This window comes from Hippocampus comes, unplaced genomic scaffold, assembly GCF_001891065.2.
Source record: "Hippocampus comes isolate QL1 unplaced genomic scaffold, H_comes_QL1_v1.1 scaffold137, whole genome shotgun sequence".
NCBI classification, from domain to species: domain Eukaryota; kingdom Metazoa; phylum Chordata; class Actinopteri; order Syngnathiformes; family Syngnathidae; genus Hippocampus; species Hippocampus comes.
This window is the reverse complement of record NW_017806002.1, coordinates 1,284,125-1,305,941: the sequence shown is the minus strand read 5'-3', so window position 1 is coordinate 1,305,941 and position 21,817 is coordinate 1,284,125. Positions and strand designations below refer to the sequence as shown.

At 41.4% G+C, this 21,817-nt stretch overlaps 1 protein-coding gene across 7 annotated transcripts in view; it reads left to right on the top strand.

Annotated features, from left to right (window-relative positions):
* The window catches only part of pparg (peroxisome proliferator-activated receptor gamma), a 34,906-nt gene that overhangs the window by 3,401 nt on the left and 9,688 nt on the right, over positions 1–21,817 (top strand). For 2 of the 7 annotated variants that reach the window (XM_019892497.1, XM_019892499.1), the window contains exons 2-3: positions 21,065–21,355; positions 21,635–21,801. In XM_019892497.1, coding sequence (XP_019748056.1) covers positions 21,065–21,355; positions 21,635–21,801 — 458 coding nt within the window. Of the gene's footprint in view, positions 1–13,437; positions 13,518–19,496; positions 19,606–21,064; positions 21,356–21,634; positions 21,802–21,817 lie in introns of those variants that run through there. The other 5 variants (XM_019892500.1, XM_019892498.1, XM_019892504.1 and 2 more) reach the window with 4 other exon arrangements.

The window sequence follows — 21,817 nt, the reverse complement described above, 5'->3', positions numbered from 1 at the left end:
AAACACTTTGTGACATCTGAAACATTTGTCATTCTAATCCGCTTATCCTCACGAGGGTCGCAGGCGTGCAGCTGTTTTCGGGCAGTTGGCAGGGGACACCCTGAACTGGTTGCCAGCCAATCGCAGTGCACACATAGACGAACAGCCATCCGCGCTCGCAATCACAGCTAGGGATAGTTTCCAGTGTTTCATTAACCTGCCACACATGTTTTTGGAATGTGGGAGTAAACCGGAGTACCCGGGAAACTTTGTTTGAATAATTGGCTTCATCCATCCATCTTCAATAATCGCTTGTCCTTACTGGGATCTCGGATGTGCTGTAGCCTATCCCATCTGACTGTGAGTGAGAGATGGGATCCCCCATGGACTATTTTGACAACCAATCCTGAGATATATAGTTGAACAAACAACCATTCACACTCATGAACCTCATCAATGAAACTTACTAGGATGGTTTTGGAATGTGCAGGGAAGCTGACAGTCGGGGAAAATTGATGTTTATGGGATGGTTGAGGATGTTAAAATTACTTTTAAGGAAATAAAAAGGTAGATAGAAGCATCATTTGGAGTTTTTTTTTTCTCTTAGGTTTAGTCAAACTCTCCAGCACCTAAATCTGTCCGATGTGCTGCTGTTACACAATTGTTCAAGTCGCCAGAGCGTGTCGCAATGACGAGCGGGTGCCGCCGTTTTTTGTAGAGAGTAGAAAGGAGCCGTTCAAACTTGCACGCCGCAATGCCAAAAGCAGACAATTGGCACGACCGTTTCGGTTAATGATGACATCATGCAGCAGCATCAAACAATCATTGTTTCACAAATGGTTGTTGGGTTTTTTTTTTCCCGGAAGATTAATTATTATTGGAATTAAAGTATCATGTAATAATATAAACAAAGAACAAATGGGGAAGTTTAACTGGGTGTCGGTCAGAATAATTAAAGGGAAAAAAAATGAACATTTCAGCACTGATGCAACATGTCTATTTTAAATTAGGGGAACTTAAAAGTATATATCTTGCAGGAAAATCTTTTTTTAGACGAGGTTATAAAAGTTCTCAGAAGGATCATCCCTGGTTCAGTGAAAAATGAAACTTTTTGTCAAAACCTTTTTGGGGAATAGGAATGCTCCGGTATGGGTAGCACATCTGTTTGTGTTTATTACGTTGATTGAAGTAGAGAAATAAACTGTTGATTAATTCATGGTTCATTTGCCTTTTTTAGAGCATAAGCCTAACCCAGAGGCCATTTCGATCCGGTTTCCACGGAAAAAGACAACACTGAGCCGGAAACACTTTGTGACATCTGAAACATTTGTCATTCTAATCCGCTTATCCTCACGAGGGTCGCAGGCGTGCAGCTGTTTTCGGGCAGTTGGCAGGGGACACCCTGAACTGGTTGCCAGCCAATCGCAGTGCACACATAGACGAACAGCCATCCGCGCTCGCAATCACAGCTAGGGATAGTTTCCAGTGTTTCATTAACCTGCCACACATGTTTTTGGAATGTGGGAGTAAACCGGAGTACCCGGGAAAAAAAAAAAACGCTCTCACGGAGAGAACATGCAAACGCCACACAGGACTGCCAGCGCCGGAATCCAACCCTGCACTATGATGCAGACGTGCTAACCAGTAGGCCAACGTGCCGCCCTTCCAGAACTCCTCTCCTTCCTTTTGTATCTCAACAGTATTTTATAGCAATACTGCCAACTAGTGTACAGTCAGAGAACGTAACAGAAGTGACACACATTTTTGAGACACTGCATACACTTCAATCGGAAACTTAGAATTTATTTTCCCAAGCCTCGCATAGCCGCAGCGTAAGAATGAAAGTGCCGTATGTGGCTCCGCAGCCCTGGCCTAACCTATCAGACCAAATCCTTCATGTTGAATAAATCTAATATTGTTTATTGTAATACAGATCCATTTATTACTTGTGTTTGATAAAACAAAAATAGAAAGGGGACCTAGAAAAAGATTCCCTTATTAAATCACAATTTCAATGTTGAGGACCAAAAAAACTTGTAAATAGATGATACTTCAAAATGGTTCAGCCCTAGTGTGAATGATTGTTTGTCTGAAGTGGACCATTGCCCCCCAAAATTTACCCTTTCCGCTAATCAATGCACATCAACTAAAGCGCTGCAACAAAAAAACTGATCTATCGTGTTTTGAGGCTCTGCTTACAATGTATTGTATTGTATTTTTTTCTTTTTATTTATGAAACCACAAAAATAGTACGATTTTCAAGAAAGAATCAAATGACCACAAAAAGAGGAAACAGGCAGGGAATAAAGGAGGGTGTTTGGATAATTTGAGAGGCTGTTGGCAGTCATTGATTATCCCAATTACTGACTGTACCTGTGCATTTTGGCAATGGAGACTCTCCACGCTTTGCTTTTTAGCCGCAGGCGCCTATGAATTTTTCATTTTAATTGTAGTCTTTTGTGTTATTGTTCAGTCTCAAAACCATCATCATCATCATACTGAATATTTTTAGAATTTATTATTCTATGAGGTGGCACGGTGATCGACTGGTTAGCACATCCATTTCACAGTGCAGAGGTTCAGGGTTCGATTCCGGCTTCGACCTTCCTGTGTGGAGTTCGCATGTTCTATCCCCGTGCCTGTGTGGGGTTTCTTTGGGAATTCTGGTTTCTTCCCACATTTTCAAAAAGATGCATGGTAGTTTAATTGAACGTTTTATATAGAGTACCTCGGTGTGATTGTGAGTGTGTTTGTGGGCGTGCTGGAGCCTATCCCAGCTGTCTTTGGGCAGTCGGCGGGGGAACCCTGAACCGGTTGCCAGCCAATCGCAGGGCACACAGAGATGAACAACCATCCGCGCTCACACTCCCACCTAGGGACAATTTGGAGTGTTCAATCAGCCTGCCGTGCATGTTTTTGGAATTTGGGAGGAAACCGGAGTACCCAGAAAAAACCCCATGCAGGCAAGGGGAGAACATGCAAACTCCACACAGGGAGGCCGAAGCTGAAATCGAACCCGGTACCTCTGCACTGTGAGGTCGACGCGCTATCCACTGGACACAGGGCCACTCTGGTACTAGCCAAACAGCGTGAAACATTTTCATTTCGTACTAAACCCCCTACGATACGGTACTCCCCCTCAATTTGTAACCAAAAACCAAAATGAAAAGAACACTTCGTCTAATAATGAAAATTTCCATGCAGATGCATCATACACACGCTGGTTAAAAAAAAAAAAAAAAAAAAGAAACAAAAAAAATCTGAATTTTGTCAACGAGTTGCCCTAGTGGTTGGTACGTCTGCGTCACAGTCCTGACGTTTGGGGTCCAGACACTCCATCTTCCTACCCCATTCCCCAAAAAAACTGCACGTTAGTTTCATGGAAGACTCAAAATTGTCCAAAGTATCAAATTTGAGTTTGAATGGTTGTTTGATGAGCTGTACCCTGCGATGGTTTAACCCATAGGTGTCAAACTCAGGTCCTGGAGGGCCGCTGTCCTCCATGTTTTCCAAGTCTCCCTGTTGCAACACACCTGATTCAAATGAACAGGTTCAATGTCAGGCTTCTGCAGAGCTTGCTGATGATCCGATCATTTGAATCAGGTGTGTTGCAACAGGGAGACTTGGAAAACATGGAGGACAGCGGCCCTCCAGGACCTGAGTTTGACACCCCTGGTTTAACCTCTTTCCCTCGGCAAGAGTCAGCTAGAATAAGCTCCAGTAGACCCGAGGCACTTCACAGAACATGCGGTGTATAGTCTCGTTCTTCTCTTCTCATGTTCATCTTTTCTCTGTTGAGGGCGGCCGATTCTCTTGTGTTGACCAAAATGGCGAAGAACAAAAGCATGCAAACTTCACTCTGCTCACTGAAGGTCTTGCGAGATGCGGTCAAGTTGCAGTCAAGTTGCAATTTTGCGCGTTTCATTTTTTCAAGTTTTTTTTTCTTTCACATTTAACATGTCCTTCAAAGTGTGAGATTTTTTGGGGGTTGCATTATTTAGATTCTATTGAATTGTATTCGATTTTTATCCAACAGTTTGAATGCTACTTGGAAAAAAAAAAAGCTCCAGCATGAATGCCGTTTATGATGTGTGAGTAAATGGTGTGAATGAATGACTGAGACTTTGCTCCGCCGTCCGTCATAAATGAAGGGAGTGTCTCAGATAGCGTACCATCGTATGTTTATGTTGCCTCCTCACATGGCTCGGCGGTGGCGTGCTTCAGTAGACATGTTTGCATTTCTATTTTTTCCATTCTGCAGATAAGCAAGATTAATAGCATGCAAACAAACTCGGACGCTTAATAACTGACATCAAGTTGTGGGCCGAGTTTTAATTGTGAGATTGTGACCGTTTTTTGCTGGGAGCCAACCTTTGATTTCGCTTTATCAGGGAGCACAAGCTCTTGTTGATTTAGTGAAGGTTTAAGGTCAGCGTTTTATTTTTTGTATTGTTTTTTTAAATTAGATGTAATTATTAACAGTTAAGGCCAGTCATGTGACCTCTTGCAGGTCTTCTTCTAACAGCATTTTAGACTGAAAAACTTGTCCTAATGGAAAAGTGGTTAATTACATTTCTAGTGCCATAATAGTAGCTTCCCTCTTGGACTATTGTCCAGGCATATTTTAAGCCAGCTTTAGGATATGATTATGCCACCGCGAGATTTGATGGTTAGCACATCTACCTTAAAGATGAGAAGTTCTGGGTTTGAATAATGGATTAAAGCCTGCTCTGTTTGTTTTTTATATTTTCTCCATTCTTGCATGGGCTTTCTTTAGGCATGGCGGCTTTTTCGCACATTTCAAAAACATTCGTGGTAGGTTAATTGAAAAAAAAAAAAAAGGTCAATAACCCGAAAAGTGAATTGAACTTGTTTGTGCTGTGTGGTCCCTGCGATTGGCTGGCAACCAGTCGAGGGTGAAGCTGCAAAGTCAGCTGGGATAGGATCCACCTCACCTGTGACCCTAATCAGGACAAGTGCCTGAGAAAATTGATATTATTTCATATCTGCTTCAGTATTTTTATTTGGTTATTGAGGAGTGCAATGTTAAGTCGACCGTTTGATATGCACTGTATGCCGGTTTAAACTACATGGTCCAGTTTACACTTGGTACAGTCAGGGAAGAGGTTTAATGACATTCAAAATGACAAATCTGCAAACTGCTCTCATTGACTTCACAATGAATTCAAGTCTTCACAAATAACCACCAAGAATGTTCAAAAAAGAAAAAGAAAAAAACATATCACATCTTAAAGCTTTCTTTGAGTTTTAGGAAATTGCAGCATAAATTTGAACAGTGTGAATTGTTATGCATAAAAACACTAATCATGGCATTTGTTGTTGTGCTGAAATGCTATTGGAAGCAGCACTTGCATTGCAAATTAATTTGACGTCGAACCAAAAACATATCACTAACCATGACATCCACTAACCAGAGGCTAAGTTTCACTCAGCTAAAGCACAAGACATTTCCACTTCCTGTCCCTCACCCAAAAATCTGAATCCATACTGTACCTATTGTTTTTCTGTGGGTGTAAAGGTAATTGGTGAAGAAACATCATTCTTAACAGTTGTGCAAGTGAAAAATAAAATAACCCCCTGTAAAATAAAACTAACGTAAAGTTCTGAATCGGCCTCTACCTATTGGTGTTTTTGCAGGTGTGTGTGAGTCGTGTCTAGTAGTCAGTGTATTTACATTCGCAACTGCTTGGTTGAATGCATTTGTAGACTCGCCTTTAAAATTTCCACTGTGTGATCTCTCCTGTACATTTAGAAAACGGGTTCATCGTTAAAAAAAAAAAAATCAATAAATTAAAAAAGACCATTAAATACAACGCTTGATCTGTATAATATCAATGGAGACGGAGGATCAAGCATGTCTACGGCGTTAGTGGTGGACATTGGACTTGGAGTTCCCCCTCCGGGTGATTGCACGCCCACCGGCCCCTTCCAAGTGGAACTCCCTTCTGACTAGCAAAGGAAGGAGCCAGCAAGGAAAGTCAATTCGCTAGAAACAAGAGGAAACAATGAGCTGTAGCAAAGACAGAAGATTAGCTTGACCACTGAGGTGAGACGAGAGCGGAGGGTGTTTTCTATTACATCCCCCTCCTCCCTGCACACATGACGCGTTGTTGACAGGAAGTCGACAAAATCTTAGACCAGGTGAAAGCAGGTCTAAGTTGTGGCGCAGGTAGTGTATATAACACGATTTTGACGGATTTGATCCAGGCACTGGTTGACAAATTCTGCGCTCCGCTTCTGTGGCGGATGTCATCATATTTCAATCCTAAATATGACATCAGCGGGCACTGAACCCTCTGAATAATTATAGGAATCAATTCATTGATTTCTATAAGAGCACTCCGAATATCTGTGTTTGGGGGTGTTGTCACATGTACGAACAATCGAGGAACAATCGAGGAAAGAAAGAAAACCATGCTCAGAGTTGCATTTGCTGAAGAAGTAGCATAGCGTGAAGATCTACATTGTTAGCTTCGTCACGTGATAACATGAGTGCAGTATTTGCAGTGTTTTCTCGTGGTCTGTCTTCAAAGGCTTGTGTCAACTATGGTGGTCAACTATGGTTTACGGTTGACTTCATTATGTACTTGGGGGGTCCTCGTTTAATGACTGTCCTGACATGGAGTGGATATAAAAAGTCTGCACACCACTTTTGCACTCCTTATTCTAAAGCCAGATGTTTGTGATAGAAAAATGAGACCAAAATGAAGCACTTCAAAATTTACCCCCCATCATTCATGTGAGCTTTAAAAGTCACATGAATGCACATGAAAAGCTTATTTATATCAATTATGTATCTTCGTCTCAATTTTTCATATCACTAAACTGTGAGCAGGGGTGTGTAGACTTTTCATATCAACTGTACACGGTTTTGATGTTACGAACGATGTGCAACGAGCTATTTTGCACAGGGAAGTACGAGAATGTGGGCATGTCGGACAAGTTACCGGTTACTGTTTTATAATAAACAAATGTGCAGTCATACAGGAGGTCCTTGAGCACGTGAAAGAGTCCAGTGATGTAGAATATTGATCAACAAATACGTAGAGGTTATCAATATTGGAATCTTGTCACAAACACACATTGAGCAAAATTGGCACACATATTCACACACTCATTTTGGCATTTATTTTATTTTGTTCTTGTTGAAAATTGGCCCACCCAAATCATACTACTGGATGCGGGTCACCGTGTTACTTTTTGTACCGAAGTCATCTTGGACCAATTGGTGAAAACTCTGCTCTTATGTTCGTCCTATGTTTGCAGTGTGATCAGTCCAGAGTGTGTATTAAGTCCCACCCTAATTTTTCCGGGGCTCCAAACACCCCGTGATCAACACTGAACATAAGTGGTTTCGAAAATATCTGTTTACACAAAGAAGCAATTAGTCACAAACGTCAAATGTTAGTCAATTAACCACAGCCATCCAACAACTACCAGTTGTATTTTTGCTTTAGGGACATTAACCAGTAAAGCAACAAAATACACATAGCAACATGACAATATATTATCAAGTGAAGTATTTCTCTGTCGGTGCACTTTAGCATCATTTCAACAGAGGCAGAATGATACACAGTAGCCTTTGTTCCACTTTCCCCTTTGGAAAGCGATGGGAGTACAATAATTCACAATCTGGTCAAACCTTGTTTCTCCTCAGGGACTGATGCAGATTTTGTGTGTGCACGGCACTACTGATGCATGTGTTGCAAAGAATGCATGACATCCTTCTGTTTTTGAGCATTGACCCTGTTCAAGGTCACGGTTGAGCTGGAGCCTATCTCAGCTGACACATGGCTAGACACACAGGGTAGACCCCAGACTGGTTGCAATATCTTTTGACATCTCGAAGATTACGGAGTGTATTTTTGTAGCCAGGCGCACGTGCTCAATGTAAAAACTGGTACATCTTCATTTTTGCCCGGGGTAAGTCTAGTTTGTTAGTGTTTGGGAATTTGGCAGGCCGAACTGCATCTTGCTGGGCGTTGCGGCAGACCAAGGGCGTTTTCGATGACACGCCCCTGGCGCACCTGATAATTTGGTGTGAGAAATTAGACTAGACCTTGGACCAACCAAAAGCAGGTCTAAGTTGCGGCGCGGTTGGTGAAGTGCAAAATGTTAGATTTGAGCGCAGGCAGACAGATTCTGTTGTGGATGCCATCGTATTTCATTCACAAACATGACAACCACGTGCATCTAATGCTCTGACACAACAAAATGTATTCGCATATGCCTTTCACCAAGCTTGTAACTCAATTTACATGCATATGGAACGAATCTCCCCCATTGAAATCAAATGTAGTGTCATTTATCCATGAAGGGATGCTTTGTGGAGAAATATCCTAACTTTGCTGCGTTCTGTGTAAAAAGCAAAGGCAACTTAGCTTCTGATGTGGCGATTTTGCATGACTTTTGTGTTGTGCGGAAATCAACACCAAGAAAGTTATGAAGTAACCTGGTTGAGTGTTGTCTTGTGATGTGCTGGTTAGTTGAAGAAGTTGGTGTAGGACAGAGTGAGGTTTTTGTCGATTCAGACCTGAGTCTGTTTGGTGGTTTGATTTCGACTGACATCTACCTTGAACTTTTGTGTGTTTCAGCTCACATTGCTTTGTTCACGAGAATCACGTCATCTGTCATCGTGCTATTGTCTGGAGGCAGCTCCCACGCCGGGAGACAGCTTTTCCTCAGCATTTCGAGGAACATGGCACGTGCCTTCCCGCATTCTACCTCAGGCCGTTCTTGCCACATTGCCTCCTCTTGCCGCTTCGCATCATGAGACATTGCGGCATTTGGATTCGACTCAGATCTAAATTGACCCGAATTGAACTATACGTTGTGTATACAGTACACATGTGTGCTGATACACACTGCTCAGGGCAATGCCGCTTTGTGAGTGTGTGTGACCTTGAGGATGTGCACCACTCCTTCCCCTTATCCATCGAAGGAAGCGTTTGTGACTCAAGGGACACATCAACCATTAACTCATCACTATTTAAAGGTATTGGGTGAAAGTTCATGTCCTCAGATCATTGTGAAAATTACCGTTTCCCCGCGAGCAGCTAATGGAGCTAACGCACACGCGTGCACACAATGACAAGTTAAATCTGTGGCGGTGTCCAGGAACTCTTGTCAAACTTGTTCAAGACTTATAATAATAAAACGCGCTAGAGATTTTGACACGATTCAAATCTCATAAAATGAATTAAAATTCCTACATTTAAAAGAAACAAAAGACATTTTATAGCAAAGTAAAGAATTAAAAAGTAGCTTACTAAAATAACTAAAATAACGTACAATGCAAGAACATCATTCAAGAAAAAAATATTTTCACAATGCTTGAGGAGACCTCAATCATTGGTAGGGGGGGGGGGGTTGCACCGTTTTAAATTTGAATTTAAAAGCACCGTATTTTCATGACCAAAAGTGTACTTAAAAGTCAGAAATTTTGTCCAAAATGGACCAGGCGCCGAATAATGCAGGTCACCTTGTGTATCACCGGGTTCCAAAATCTGTGAATGCTGTCATGTGACTTCGATGAGGGGTCCACTTGACTGACTGATGTTGTGCCGACGCCTGCATATATTGAAGAAAGGCGGCCGTAACTGAGGACGACATGCGGACATAAAAGTGGGAAGGGTGGGCGTGAAAGAGGACGCTAAAGGCACGCTCCCAGTAAGTGTATATTGTATGTAGTACGTGCGTTGATCAATACAAGGCATCTTGTGTATGTGTTAAATACAGAAATAGCACCCGTAAACGACACTACGCCTTTTAATACGGTGCGCCATAAGGCCGTGAAAATATGGCAATTTAAATTTGGGCTGAATTTACTTCTGTTGGCTGCTTATTTCATGCGTGTGCATCATAACAGCGAAATGCTGCTTCACCATGCTTGTTTTGAAATCTGGGCTCCACTAATTGACCCGAGATTGACCTCAGAGCCCTACTCGGTGCATATTTAATTAGCTTTTCTTTAATATATCCAGGACCGAAACTATTCAGTGATTTATAGATCAGTGACAGAACTTTAGAGTCCGTTGTACGTCTGACTGAGAGTCAGTTTAAAGCCTTTAGGACTGGTGTAATATGTTCTGATCTCTTTGTTCAGTCAGAATCCGAGTTGCAGCATTCCGAATGAGCTGCAGCTATTCGATGCGCTTTTGAGCGACATGGAATCTGTCAAGCTGAAATTTACAACAGTGTTGAAATAACCAAAGTGCTGTGCCACTGCAGAATAAAAGCTGCTTAACATTTCAACCTGGGAAATAGATGGGAAAAATGGCAACTTTTACTGGCTTATGAATAACAGCAACATGTGCTGTGCTGGAGCAGACATGACATGTGTAAAGCTGAAGCTTATATTGGAGTTTACTGGCAATAAGTGCTGTGTTGAGCGGGATTTATTTATTTTTTTCAGGCTGTGGGGTTATTCATCATCTACATAGTTAAAAAAAAAAAAAGACATGTACAGTATTGGCTGAACTTACAAACATGCCCAAGCATGCACTCATGTCCTTATGTATCCTCTAATGTCTTTGTTTGCATTAAAGAGGTGAACTTCAGTTACCCAGCCGTCCTGAGGACACACCTCACTGTCGAGCCACGTGCGTGCGTGCGTGCGTGTGTGTGTGTGTGTGTGTGTGTGTGTGTGTGTGTGTGCGTTTGAACCTGGCAAGCGCAACTTTTCCCATGATAGTAGGTAGAAATTCTTTTTTTTTTTTTTTTTGTCTTCGAGACAATAGATTGAAGCGATAAAAAAAAAAAAAAATACTCCAGGTTCTCTTCCAAACTGTAACTCCCTTGTTGGTGGTGTTTCGAGCTGTTAAACTCACACGTTCAACTTTGCCCTCTGCGTCAAAATAAAACAGTGCAAGTGAATAATTGACAGTGGCAGTCCAATGAGACGGACGGTCAGTCTGCCTCTTCTTTTTGTTTCCTCAAAAAGTTCGCTTCTTCATGACCGCTTTCATCCTTTTCTCTCACTCCTGCAACATACACTCGATGTAGAAGTGGGTTTTTATGTTGAAATTGACAATAATATAGAGTATAATTTGACACACAAAACAGTGTCTTTTTAGTTTTGTCCTAATCTAAGGGGATCCAATACAAGAGTTTCTCTGTCTTTACAAAGCTAATCAATGCTCATTTTTAAGGAAGTATTAATATAAAACAAGATAAAAGTATTTGAACAGTGAGGCCAATAGCTTTTGTTTTGCTGCAGACAACACTGAAAATAATGGTATGTTGCACAAACTAAAATGATCTGGATCCAAATACCAGTAGACTCACCATCAAATTAAAAATCTAAATCCAGATGATTGTCTTGTGTGCAACCACTCGCCGAAATAAAATTGGGTTACTTCAAGTCACCATTTTTTTTTTCAAAATGTTTGACATCCATCCATGCATTTATTTTCAAATCTGCTCGCGGGCATGCTCAATCCTCGCCCAGCTGTCTTCAGGGGTCCACCTTGAACTGGTTGCCAGGCAATCGCAGGGCACACATAATCAAATAACAACCATACACGTTCACAATCACACCTCGGGACAACAGAGAGTGTTCCATTAGCCTGCCATGCCTGTTTTTGGAATGTGGGAGGAAACCGGAGTACCCGGAGAAAAGCCATGCAGGTACGGGGAACATGTAAACTCCGCATTGGAAGGCCGTAGCCGGAATCGAACCCTGCACCTTTGCACGGTGAGGCCGACGTGCTAACCAGTCGATCACCATGTTTGACATCAATTGATAAATGTATATTTACATCCCGATTAGTTGGTATTTGTAATGCAACACAGATTGTCAGATGATCAACAGTATTGGGACGTTTGACATTTCTCCAAAAGTTATGATTCAAAATGCTTGAATGTACAAGCTCAATTTCACTTTTGGATGATTTGAACTAGAAAGGGGGAAGCAAGAAAACTTAAGTGCCGTCTATGCTAAAGAAGCAATTGTAAAAATAGAGAAGAAATTGGAGACATTGCATAAACATTAGCTATTGCGAGTACAACCATTTACAATGTGCTGAAGAAGAAATAAACCATCGGTGTACTAAGTAACCAATGTCAACTGGGTTGGGTAGACCAAAGAAAACAACAGCTAGTGACAACTTAAACAATTTGAGAATCATAAAGAAGTTTGAGATTAGAGTAGGGCTGCAAATAATGATTATTTTAACAATCGAAACATCTGTATTCTTTGGTTGATTTTTTATTTTTATTTTTTTTTGATAAATCTGATTTTTTTTTTAAATCCTGTTTTGATTTCCATTCCTTCATTCAAAGACAGGACATTATTTAGAATTGACATTGCAGAAATACACAAACAAATTATGATTAATTGGTTTGGCCAGTTAAGTGTCAGGAAATCGGTAAACAATATTGCTCATTGCAAAAGCAAATTTTAATTTTGATTCAACACGAAGATAATCAGCTTGCTTTATTGGAAAACAGAAATCTGAGAATATTTACTGACGAGAGGCTGAAATTCAAAGGATTTGGACAATTTAAAATGAAACTAGGTCTCTTAACGATTAACTGCTTGTCAAAAAGAATTCTTGATTAATGGGATAATCAGTTAGTTGTTGATTAATCATTGCACCTCTAGTGTGGTGTTACTCTTCAACATATTGACCCTGCGGTTTGACGGAGATGAAACAGTTATTTTCACATTATCTGCCAAGAATTAGTTTGTTTTTTTTTTTTATAATAAATATTTTTTCCACTTGTTCCTTCGAAAGGTCCAAATCATGTTTGGTTTCAGGAGAAACTGAGCAAATCCCAGAAGGAACATAAAATCAAAATTGATTCTGAAGAATAAATTTGTCAATTAAGTAAAGTAAAAAAATACGTTTCAAAAAATGTATCTGATTTTATTAAGGCCTTATCACTCATCCATTTTAGAAATTAATTCTAAAGAACTCATTCACTATCCGGTGTCATATTAAGGCATCGCTCCTGTCACACTGACACCGAGTGACTGCGTGGCGGGAGAGAAGTGCAACCAGAGTGGCAGCGTCAGGTCGCCTGTCAGACCGAAGCGACAGGAAGTCATCTGCATCTCATGTCTGACACCCCCCCCCCCACACACACACACACACACACGCACACACACATGCCCTTTTAACATTTTCATTTTATGATACAAGTCCTCATTTTTTTCAACACTCGTGCGTGTACATGAAATTACCGGTACATTGTATACAAACCCATGCGGTTAACATGCACACTGCTTATAGTATAGACGAGTAATCGTAAAGTCATGGCCCGGGCACATGATGCTGAGCTGTCTGAACTTCTGCTTAGCTCAGACTGTGTCAGAGAGAGAAAATGTGTGTGTTTGTGCCTGTAGTTCCCTTTCTATTGGTCATCACTTCCTGAGGAAAAGCATGACCGCTATACACACACACACACACACACACACACACACACACACACACACACTGGCGAACCTCTTCACTGTCAGTTGTTGGCCAGTGAGCTCATAGTTAACACTCTCTGAATTGATCAGGACAAACAGGGTGAGTGGAACATCGAGTGTGCTTGTGTGCCATTTATGTCAATTTTGCGTCACGAGCAGCCTACGGTTATCACAGTTAATCCCTAAATCAGGTGGCTCCGACTGCCGTGTTATGATTTTCTGGTTTCCTTTTTCACCTTATTTGTTGACATGACCTGCAGATTACCTTGCAATTTTTTTTTCTTCTCATGAATATACCAAATGTATGCAAGCGTTTAATTTGTTGGTTTAACTGTTGTTGTCCTGTTGTAATACTGTTCATACAGCGTATTCATCTTTTTTAGAGTGACATATCTTTTTAATTGTATTTGATGTTGATGATTAAACATGCGGCATGGCAAACTAACCCGCGAAACAAACAGCACAAATGAATAATTAAGCACAGTGGTGAACAAGTCAGCCTCAAGTGCGGACATTAGTGTGAGTGGTTGTTTGCCGATACGTGCCCTGTGATTGACAGGTGACCAGTACAGGGGAGTACCTCACCCCTCACTCAAAATGACCTATCAAAGCTTGCACAATGCAGAATTTAGTGTGCAGTGTAAATTATAGCTATGATGACATCCACCTGTTGTTGAACCTAACCCTTAATTCATAAATGTTACTAAATATATTACTTTATTACACAGTTATAACATTATTATTATGACAACCTGATGTATCAATGGTTCAATTAGTCCCTCTATTAATCAGAGCTCTACTCTTGTCATTTTCCAATTTGTTGTGGGCTGTGAAAGTTCTGAATTCACATGATTCCAATGTTACAGTCTCCTTTTCTGCGTATTTTCGAAGCAGTGTGTCCTCCCCCTCATCCCGACCTCCAATCGACCCCGTCGCACGCACCTTTCTGTTCTTTTCGGAACATGACGGCAATCAGAATCATAAAGAGATCAGACGGTCGCGGCACAGTTTTACTCAGAGGCGATGTCGGTGGTGGTTTCCAAACCACGCGTCTTGCCAAGCTTTTGAAGCCTGTAACAGTAAATTCAGTACCAACACAGCAAGTGGGTGCCAGACATGCCAGACCTCTCGCTGGCTTTTTTTTTTTTTTTTCCTGTCGTGCTGATGTTTGATCATGCAAGAGTGGATGGGGGGTTAACTCTGTCAGGTATAGCTGCGTAAAAGCAACAACAACCATTTTGAGGATCCTCTTGATAATTGTTTCATTATCATTCGAAGCCCCCCCTACCCCCAGCCCCTAAAGGCTTTGCCATAAAAGTCCCAATAAATAACTTTCACTCCAACTAATGTGCAGATGCGTTAAAACCCAAGCTGAAGCACTACTTTTTTTCCAGAGTCCTCTGTAAGTCTGTAAATGTTAAGTGTCTAGGATGTGGCCATTGACAAAGTTTACCGATTCTACGCGAAGACGTTTGAGAGTCCAGGAAAGAAAAAATCTTCCTGAAGAAGCAACAAATCGTTACCTGTAGGGCTTCAAAACAGTAACTTGTTCACCGCTAACTTTGTAAAAGTCTCAGTGTGTCAGTTTAGCTTTTTAAAATATCACTCTTGGTGACAAGCTGATCACATGCATTGATCACAAAACTTCTTTTTACAGTCCATCTTCGAAAAACAATAGCTTCCCCTTCGCCTGCCAGCAATGCTCGCCGTCTCGTGATGACTTCAGTTCGACATTGACGCGGTCGCAATCGTTTTAAACAGTGCTGTTTTTTCCCCACGATTGAAAAGGAAGCACCTTTGCATTTCATCTTGACCCGATGACGTTTTCCATGGAAGTTAAGGAAAGGTGGAATGAAAGATAGAAAATCTGACCTCTGTAGAGGGCCGACATCATCTGAAAGACATGCCTTTGGCGTTACTGACTCCTTTGATTTCTTACAATTCCCCCATGACAATTTCCTTTGGGAATATGGAATTTGGTTGAACTTGCTTGTATGTTTCAGGGTCACACAAAAGCTGGATCCCAGTGAATTTTGTGCAAAAGGCAGGGTACACGCTTTACTGAGAAACCTGCGTACACATTTTCATATTTTCACACGGGATCTTGCAATCTGACAATTAGGGTCAAGACAGCGTCAACACCAACGTCTGTATTGACTTTGATTCTACTTCAGAAGGCCAACCAGGTTGACTTGGGTTTAGCACTTGAATTGCATCTGGTGCAGGTGTACCTAATGAAGCGGCTGACGAGCACAGTTCAACGTATCAATTTATTACTATTTTTTTTTTTTTGCCACACTGGACATTTGTGTCATGTTGGACTGACCATGCAAAAATTAGAATGCTGAGTCATTTCAAAGGCGACGACTGACGCAGACAGGACACGCAGACGTGCCTTTAGTCACTGTCACTGCCAACCACAAGCGGTGGTAAATAACATTTTTTTTAGGAAGTGGCAAATATTGCTCCACTTTCCCCTCACACGCACACCACATTCATTGGAATTCTAAGAATATTTGCACCCTTTGTCAAAAAAAAAAAAAAAAATTGGCATATTTTTTATATGTAATGTTTCAGATCATCAAACCATTTTTTTTTCACAAACAGAACGAGTAAGTATGAAATTCCGTTTCTAAATCATGATTTTATTTATTAAGGGAAAAATCTAAACTGCCCCTATGTGAAAAAGTAATCAAACATTTGCAATACTGTCATATTAGAGGATGTTTGAGCATGAACTGCTGATTTAATGTCATGCCACAGTATCTCAAATCGACTTGTGTCCAGACTTTGACTTGGCCACTCCTAAACTTGCATTTTCATCCATTCATCCATTAACTGAACCGCTTATCCTCACGAGGCTCACGGGTGTGCTGGAGCCTTTCCCAGCTATCTTCGTATGCGGGGTACATCCTGAACCGGTTGCCAGCCAATCGCAGGGCACACAACAACCATGACCACTCACAGTCACACTGAGGGTCAATTTAGAGTGTTCAGTAATCCTTCCGTGCATGTTTATGGAATGTGATAGGAAACTGGAGTACCAAGAGAAAATCCATACAGGCACAGGTAGAACGTGTCAATTCCACACTGGAAGGCTAAGGCCTGGAATTAAATCCATGACCTCTACACTGTGAGATGGATGTGCTGAACAGTCGTCTAGCATGCCGCCAAGTTACAGTATATATATATATATATATATATATATATATATTGCATTGTATAAGCGAACAACAGCTAACTGTTTCCTGATGAATACTTTTGCGATGTTTGCGATGTTCTGCAATTTAACACTATTACATGTAATAGGGCTTAGTCGAGCAAATTGTGCAAAGGAATTCATTTGATTGTCTGTTGCGCGCCGCCTCTCCTCTTAATAGATCTAAGCATTGTTTTTGATAATTAAAGGTGAGGCAATAAAGGCAGCGTTGAATGCTACAAGACCGGTTCTTCATTTTTTTTTTTTTTTGTCTCGCTCGCATAATATACATCAGGCTTCAGTGTTGACTTCTCTCATGCGTGTTTATATTGTCCCTTCCATTGTTGAATGGAGAGTATGTGTGGGAGGCATTTATGCCCTTTCGAAATGCATGGCTTACACATCGACAGTAGCGATTGTCCACACCTACATTCACACCCAGAGTGAATTTATCAACGTCAAAAATCAGACCCGTTCAGTCTCTAATCTTTTTTCTGGATCTGTGGGTTTGCTTTACTTTTGTGAAATCCTGACAAACAAAGAGTTGACAAACATAACACCAAGGTGTTGTCGTTTTTTCGCCTGCCATCTTAAAAGATCGGTTATACTTTTAGTGACGGGTTTATTTTTCAAAATCAGGATAGATTTTGAGCTACAAAATCAGAGAAACCCAAGCAGCTCGCTGTGATTTTTTATTAACTTATTGATGGATCCATCTCCATATCAAAATCTAATGATCTTTTCCGTTGTAAAATGTCCTAAAAATCGGCCAAGTCGTTTTTGCCAAGCTGTCTGGATTAAAGGTGAAACTTCTTCAACAACCAAGATGTCTTCAGTTGCCTCAATGCCGTTTTTTGCGAATTACCACGAATTGGATTGACTGAGAATATATAGAAACATGGTCTTTGCTACACTCGGCTAAAAAACAAACAATTGGCAATAGAATGAATGGGGACCTCTGTTTTTGACGGAATGTCCTTTTATACGCTGGTGAAGTAACCCTAGTTTGTATTTAACCAGCCATCCAACCATCCATTATCCGAATCATTCAATGTGCCTCTCCCAGCTGTCTTTGGGCAGCAGGCGGGGTACACCCGGAACTGGTCGCCAGCCACTCGCAGGGCACACATAGACAAACAACCATCCGCGCTCACACTCACACCTTGGGACAATTTAGAGTGTTCCATTAACCTGCAATGCCTGTTTTTGGAATGTGGGAGTAAACCGGAGTACCCGGAGAAAACCCACACAGGCACGGGGAGAACATGCAAACTCAACCTCTGCACTGTTAGGCCATACCATAATATACTATACTATACTATACTTTACTATACTGTACAATAGTATACGATACTATACTATACTGCAAGGCCAATTGGAATTCAATTATGGCGGCGCGGGCACCCGCAGCGGCTCCTCTTGTTGTCTGGTTGAGAGGGAAGATATTTCATCTGTGCTGTATGTTGCACATACAGCGCATTTGACAATAAAGTTGTACTTGACTTGATTAATTGTTCAACCCAACTCACTAGGCCACACCCCTTAGGGACACAGCAATACTTCAGTATTTACAGTAATTAATGACACAATATAAGACCTGTATGTTTCTTTAAATTCTCTCTTATTATGTTTTTACAAGAATATATTTCTTTATTAAAAACACAACAAGAAAATGGTGGTGTTTTTTTTTCTGGAGCTGGAACAGAATAGTTGCATACCCGTTTATTCCAGTGGGGGGAAACTGGAAAGATTTAAACTTGTAAGTCAAGGTATCACCGAAGTTGTGGCAGTTGACTTGACTGTTGGCCATTTTGTGATGTGATGTAATGACTGAGACAAAGTCCTCCTACATGCTGCCTGGTGCACTCGTTCTGACATGTGGCAAGCCAAGACATGGCCCAACACACTCAAGCCCTGGAGTCACGCCCATGCTCCGACAAAGACACGCACACACACGCGCGCACACTCAAATGACAAACCCACGCAAATCACGTTTCATCTATTATACTGTCTTGACAGCATGTTTGCTCACATTGCTCGCAGACGCGTGCACGTTTCATTCATTCGCTTCTTCATGCTGTCACAGACTCGTAAACAGAAAGGTTGTTGTTTTGATTGTGACGTTATTAATGAGGTTCTCAGGCTGCAATGTGATTCTTTTATCTACCTTCCTCATCTCTGGGCTTCCCCCCCACCACCACCACACCCACCCCCTCTCCAACCATGCCCCATTTGCAACCTTCGGACGTGTCTATTTTCAATCCGGATCTGGGTGACAGCTCAAAAATGGAAAAATATGTAGGTTTGTTTAGCTAAATATAGTTGACATTTTGTCCCAGAAGTAGCCTCTGAGGTGGTGGAAGCCACAAGTTCCACACAAACACCAAGCTGCAACAATGTCACAGTGATGTGAATTCTAAGTAGTCCCAACCTTGTTGCTGCATTCCAAAGCAGTAAAAAGGAAACAATAAGGTAATTGACAAAGGATGATGTTTTTTTTTTTTCCAGCCCTCAGCTGTGCGATCCATTTATATAGCACTACTACCTCCGTTGTCTTATTTTAGTTGTTGCATAATTCAGCTCATTCATTGTTTTTTAGGGGCCATTCAGGCATTTGTTTATCGGAAGTTTATTTTCAGACTGTAGGTAGTCAGCGCTTATCGATTATTTATAACCTTTCACTACAGTATTTGACATCCTCAGAGTTGTGCAAAACACAAGAAAAAGCCACCGTGGACTGTCAAATGCGTTTTTCCTTGTATACTGGAATGAAGGAAGTCATTTGTACAGACACTCATCGTCGATTGTTGATGAAATGTTGAATTTTTAAAATGTTCCTCCTTGTAAGAATTGTTGCAAAATTTCAGACAGAAATAGGACCCAACGTGGACACACTTCTCTGGATATAGCACAAAACTACACTTGACTGAGTTGGTGCTGAATGGAATGAGGCTTCCAGAGCTTGCGAAGTTTATCACATCCATGAACTGTACATACGTTTGGAAGACATTTTCAACATGGTTCTTAAAAAGAAGTTATCTGAAGTTTATTGTGTGTTAGCGTGTGCATTTGAATGTGCTCAATGATGTGTTTGGGCATTTAATTCGATTTTTTTAGATACAGATTTAAGTACGGCAACATAACACACTTTATTTCTAAATTTGTGGTTTTAGTGCTGCAGTTGGGGTAAACATTGGATTAAGATATAGATTATATACCACAAACATTGTGGAAATTGAATGGAGTGAGGTTTAAGATGGTCAAGTTTGCTTTTCATGACATTTCTATTTAGGAATTATATTTACTTTTCGGAGAGGTTTGAAAATATATATTTTTTTGTAACGTAGGTCATTTTTCTGTACTTAATTTGTCTAGCTTCCGTGAGCATTTATTGTAAAGTCGCTTTTCAATTTTTCTGTTCTACCTAACAAGGTGTTTCATTGTAAATGTTGGCGATATTTTGGAAAAAGATTTAACCAAGTGCTTCCTTTAAAAACATTATGAAACAGACTCGGCAAAATTGAATGGAGTGAGGTTTGCGGAGATGACCAAGTTAGCCTTTTACAGAATTTGTCTTCCTAAAACCTAGGTGGAATTGCACAAGCCAGATTGTCTGCCTCTCTATTAAACGGTTTAAGTATTTTTCAGCAGCTTTAATGGCCTTCCTTTTTTTTTTTTACAGTAAATTTTAGCTCTGAGCCTACTGGCTGGTTACCCCACCGTTCACAAAGTATCCAACATTTCTTCTAAAGTAAACTCCAAATCTTTTTGAAAATAAAAACTGTTTTTTTCCCAGTGGCCACTGCCTTTATTTAAGTTGTGTGTTGTTCTTTTCAGGCAGGCGTTTTCACAACAGATAGAAAAATAGACAAAATGAGTGACTTATTTCACAGGTCACAGTCACAAACCAGACACACACACACACACACACACACACACACACACACACACACACACACACACACACACACGCCTGCTGCTGTTTGTGTGTTCTTTGCTTGGGCAATTTCTGAGCGAGCCACCCAAACATCAACAGGAGGAAGACGGGCACGTTACGAGCAGAGTTCGTCTTGTTCCGACTGTGTCCCAATCTAACTCCCTGTTGGACAGATAACGGGCAGAGTGCGGGGATGAACCCGAGGACGGAGGGGGCTTTTAATTACTTTGTAATTGTATGTATGCACATTCTTTTTCTTTTTTTTTCCCGTGACATAAAACATGAATTGTTAGCATGACATGCATGTGAGTGGGTCCACATCTTCCAGGACACTTCCTCCTTATTTTCTTGTCTAACCACCAGCGGCCCGCTCTCCCCACGGTCATTCTTTCTTCCGTGTTTTACATTCTTTTTTGCTGTTTTTCTTTGATGCAAGGACACTTGCGGTAAACACGGAAATGTTGTATCAGCGAAAAAGTCAACGATCCCGTTTCTCTCTCTCTCTCCACAGCAGACATGGTGGACACTCAGCAGCTCCTAGCCTGGCCGGTGGGTTTCAGTCTGAGCGCCGCCGATCTGCCCGAGCTGGACGACAGCTCTCACTCGCTGGAGATGAAGCACCTGACCACGTTGGATTTCGCCTCCATCTCGTCCTCGTCCTCCTCCCTGTCGCCTTCGATCATGTCCTCCATGTCATCCGTCGGCATGGCCTATGACACCAGTCCGCCGCAGGGTGATGAACACCTCACTAATCTGGACTACACCAGTATGCACAGCTACAGGACTCACGCAGACCTACACAGTAAGTTCTAATTGATTTCTGATTTGCACAGACCAGTGGTGTCTAAAGTCCGGCCCGGGAGTCATTTGTGTCCCGCTCCATCTTTTCTATTTGTGCAAGGCATTTTTTTTCAACAAATTGTCAAAAAATGTTGAACATGCCCTCATCACCAGTGTAGGTTTCTCTCTGCCTGTAACCCTGACCAGGATTAGCAGGAGAAAATGGATGTTGAATCTGTATTAGGTTGGCCGTTCTTTTGAGACCAAGTTGAAGTGGAACATCCAAATTTCTCACCGACAGATTCCATCAAACTTGAGCCAGAATCGCCTCCGCAACACACTGACAGTCTGGCCTTCTCCAAGCTCCAGGACGATGCATCGACAACTGCGCTCAACATCGAATGTCGCGTGTGTGGAGATAAAGCCTCCGGCTTTCACTATGGCGTCCACGCCTGTGAGGGATGTAAGGTAGGAGAGACAGACA